Raw genomic sequence first — 3,935 nt, 5'->3', positions numbered from 1 at the left:
TAGGCCTACCAGATATGGGTGTCATGCCATAAAATATTGTTTAATACGAATGACTTTGTATTAATGTGAATTTAATAACAATATTGTAAGTTACTATTTTATAACATTTTCATTTTACAGAGAGCAAAGAACATTTACATTATCAAAGAACATTTTCACTTCAGTCTAGCCAGAGTTCAGGCAGTCTTAAAAACTCCCATTTAAGTCACTGAAGCTGTTTACAATGAATATCTTACATTCATACGCACATTTGCACAGTCAGCGAGCGAGTGAACAAAACACTGCATTCAGCGATGACTCATCAGACGCTCCTCTGTGTGTCGTTCATCTGTCTGGGTCAGATTAGCTCATCAATAACACTGTACTGCTGTGATGTTGTGTGTGTGTGTGTGTGTTCAGGTGCGGCGTGTGTGTCCAACGACAGCTCTCAGTGGCTCATCAGTAACTTCGGCCAGTTCTCTGCTCTCCTTCCTCTGAATCAGCTGATCTCACTCAACCCACAGTTCAACCCGGTACAGTCACTAAAACACGTTTACACCGCAAACAGTCACTGCACTCATCAGGATTTACTCTAAAACATGGTAGTGTTACCTGAGAAGCAAACCTGAGAAAGATATTAAGGCGTTTTTCTTGTTTGAAGCATAAACTGATACATTGATGTGGGCGTGGCTCTCACATTTGTATGCAGATGAGCATGAGATTGCAGGGGCGGGGTTTAAGGCGGGGCTTGATTCTGTGGCTGTGTCCGAAAGCTCTAAAATGCTGCCTTCGGAGGCAGGAAGGCATCAAGGCACATCCGAATCCAAATTCTGCTTCACTTCCTGTCTCCGGAGGTACCTTCTTCTGATCGAATTTTGAAGGCAGCATAGATGTATCCTTCGCTGCCTTTGATATCCCACAATCCTGTGTGTTCCATTCCGTGACGGTTGAGATAAAAAATAAAGATGGCATAAAAAACGCTGCCTGCAAAGTCATTGCCTCATACGGCAGCGAGGCAGCAAGTCAGCAGCCTAGGCTTTCGGACGCAGCCTGTGTGTCAGTTGCTGATTGTATGTTTAGATGTGGGCGTGGCTCTTCAAAATGGAGGCGGATCTGAATGCAATCTTGCAGTAGATCATAAGAAAGGGGCGGAGTTTTAGTGGATTACATGATTGGAGAAATCTGACGTTTCACTGGAAGTTATGACATTCTGATTAAACTATACTGTGTTATTAATAAGTGAAATGTATGTACAGATGAATTGCTCACAATAAGGTCTATTACTTGCATTTAGAAATTGAGGTGAATTTTCCTTGCGTGCTGACTTTAGCACAAGTAAGACATTTAGTTCAAGATTCTCTTAGAACAGGACACAGTATCTTCCACAGTTTTGCTTCTCAAGATATTTTACTGGAAAACAAGCTTCCTCTTGTTCTTGAAGTGTGGAAGAGTTTTAACTTGGTCTTTGCTTGCGTTCTTCTCTGTTTCCAGATGAGCGGCCTGCTCTATCTCTCTCCAGAGCAGCTGGTTGGGCTGATGTTTGATGACGTTCCTGGTCTTCCAGAGAAAAGTGTGGTCATCAATGCCGTGTTTGATCACCTGACCGCGTCTCCACAGAAAGAGAGGATCCTCTCCACGCTTCCCATCATGGTGGAGTCATCAAAGACGGTAAAAGAGTTTTTCAGTCCACTTTTGCATCTGTTTCTCATTGCTGTCCCACCATTGACACCCAGATGTGTTTCTTTCTGACAGAGGAACGTCTCCTGCGCGTCATATCAGATCATGTGAGTGTCGTCATGTGTTTGGTGTGCTGAATCTCACGGTCTCGTGCTCACGCGTCTGTCTGTCCGTCTGTTTGCTAGCTTCCACCATCTGGATCATCTGATGGTCAGCGTGCCGGTGGATCTGGAGTCAGTGATTCTGAGGAGTAAATCAGCACTTCTTCAGAACGTGCCGCAGGGTGAGACCAGAGCACTTTCACTATCATGAGACATATTCACCTGAATTATATCAAACGTTACAGGAATGTGCTTCACTCACTCACTCACTCACTCACTCACTCACTCACTCACTCACTCACTCACACACACACACACTCACACACACTCAGACTCACACACACACTCATGAGTCTCTCTCTCTCTCTGTGTCTCAGGTTGTGTGAGCTCCAGCGGACAGGTGAGTGTTGAAGGTGCCCTGGTGAAAAAGACGGGTGCTTTATTGTATTGAATGTGCACTTGTAGTGTACTTCAAATCTTAAAAGTCTATTTAAAAAGACTGTACTTAAAGAGAGACACTTTCATGACTATGTTTCTCGACACACTTAAGTACACTTTTAAACTTTTAATTTGTAAACTAAAACTTACAGTACATTTAAAAGGGCATTTCAAGTCACTATGTTTTAATAATCTTTTGTCGTGTTTTAAAGAAGTACACTTATTTTGATGTGCTGACTAACATACTAAAGCACTTGTAAAGTACTGGATTGTAATTTTTGTGTTATTTAATTTAACTAATTGCAGCTTCATCATTACAAATATATTTAAATACATGAACACAAGTTTGAATGGAAATGACATTGAATTGTATTTTAGTTGATTATAAATTCAGCAGTTCTTTAACGGTATTTCAAAGACAGTGAAAGTAATAATGAAACTACATATAAAGATGCATTTAAGTGGGTCAAAAAGCACACTTAAGTTCAACTAGTGCACTTAATAGAAATTTAAACTGTAATGCATTTTCATTTAATTGGAAATAACCTGCAGATACATTGTTACACAAGTACGTAAGTTTCTGAAAACATTGCATTGACTTTGCACTTGAGTATAGTATTTGAATTACATTATTTGCATAATAAGTACTCTTTTTAAAAGTATGCTGATGATTTAAGCTCATGTGATGCTCATGTGTGTCTCTTCTGTCTCTTCCAGTGTGGCGTCACACCAGTGAACGGTTAGTGATCGTCTCTGAGTGGCCTGTTTGTTTAGTTTGGTTATTTCTGTCTGTAATCGTGTGCTGTGTGAGCTGACGGATGTCTCTCTCTCTCTGTCTCTCTCTCAGAAACGACAGTTTGCAGGAGCAGCAACAGGTGAAAAAACTTCAATAATCTTCAGATGATTTTATAACTCAAAAGAGCCATGCTTTCAATTGATTATTTGAAGAAACAATTGGCCGATTAATCGATTATTAAAATAATCATTAGTCAGCCCTAGTTCTGATTGGCCATCTGCGGAATATCTGTGTTCTGATTGGCTGTTTGAGACATATCTGTGTTCTGATTGGCCATTTGAAGTGTACCTGTCATACTCATAAGTAAGTGTGTGTGTGTGTTACAGCTCTGGTCTGTCGGCTTATCTCAGCTCGTCTCATGATGGCAGTCGGCTCTGTGAATTCAGCATCACACAGTACGCTTGTGCAGAGGTACGTGAAACACACCATACACAGACGTGTGAACACGGTCGCCGTGATTTTGCCAAGTAAGACATGTTCCTGAATCAACATTACTGTCCAAAATACAGACTTAACCCAATCCCTACCCCTAAACCTAACCTTACCCATAATGTATTCCTAAAATCAGAGGGAAATGATAGCTGATTAACAGGCCTAAAACTGACATTTCCTGAAAAGTTATCTCTCAATTCTGATTGGTTGATTGGAATGATGTTCCAGGATCAACAAGGATGTTGATCCAGGAACATGTTGTTCTTGGTCAAATCACGCTCACCAATCCTGAAGAGTCATAGCAACAGAGCGGAGGCGAGAAAGCGGCGGAGAATCCGCTCGCCCGGAAACAACCGCAACTGACTTAGATTGACAGAAAATTACCGTTGTTTTCAAATAAATAATTTTACATGCTAATTCCTAACACTTTATTAAGCTTTAAGTCACATCTCAAATGACAAGGGTTCAACTTATAATCATGTTTATATTAATTAGCCCGTGAACTCTTCTCT

The 3,935-nt window shown here is 40.8% G+C and overlaps 1 protein-coding gene across 1 annotated transcript in view; it reads left to right on the top strand.

Annotated features, from left to right (window-relative positions):
• LOC107707761 (uncharacterized) overlaps positions 1-3,935 on the top strand; it is a 15,311-nt gene that overhangs the window by 1,252 nt on the left and 10,124 nt on the right. Inside the window, exons 4-11 of the mRNA XM_016511861.1 lie at positions 400-512; positions 1,471-1,647; positions 1,732-1,763; positions 1,842-1,939; positions 2,135-2,157; positions 2,913-2,934; positions 3,043-3,070; positions 3,318-3,402. Of these exons, the coding sequence (XP_016367347.1) occupies positions 400-512; positions 1,471-1,647; positions 1,732-1,763; positions 1,842-1,939; positions 2,135-2,157; positions 2,913-2,934; positions 3,043-3,070; positions 3,318-3,402 (578 nt within the window). The remainder of the gene's footprint in view (positions 1-399; positions 513-1,470; positions 1,648-1,731; positions 1,764-1,841; positions 1,940-2,134; positions 2,158-2,912; positions 2,935-3,042; positions 3,071-3,317; positions 3,403-3,935) is intronic.

Source organism: Sinocyclocheilus rhinocerous, unplaced genomic scaffold (genome assembly GCF_001515625.1).
Source record: "Sinocyclocheilus rhinocerous isolate Xijiao unplaced genomic scaffold, SAMN03320098_v1.1 scaffold4491, whole genome shotgun sequence".
NCBI lineage: Eukaryota > Metazoa > Chordata > Actinopteri > Cypriniformes > Cyprinidae > Sinocyclocheilus > Sinocyclocheilus rhinocerous.
The sequence above is the reverse complement of the archived record's forward strand: the minus strand, read 5'-3'. Positions and strand labels throughout refer to the sequence as shown.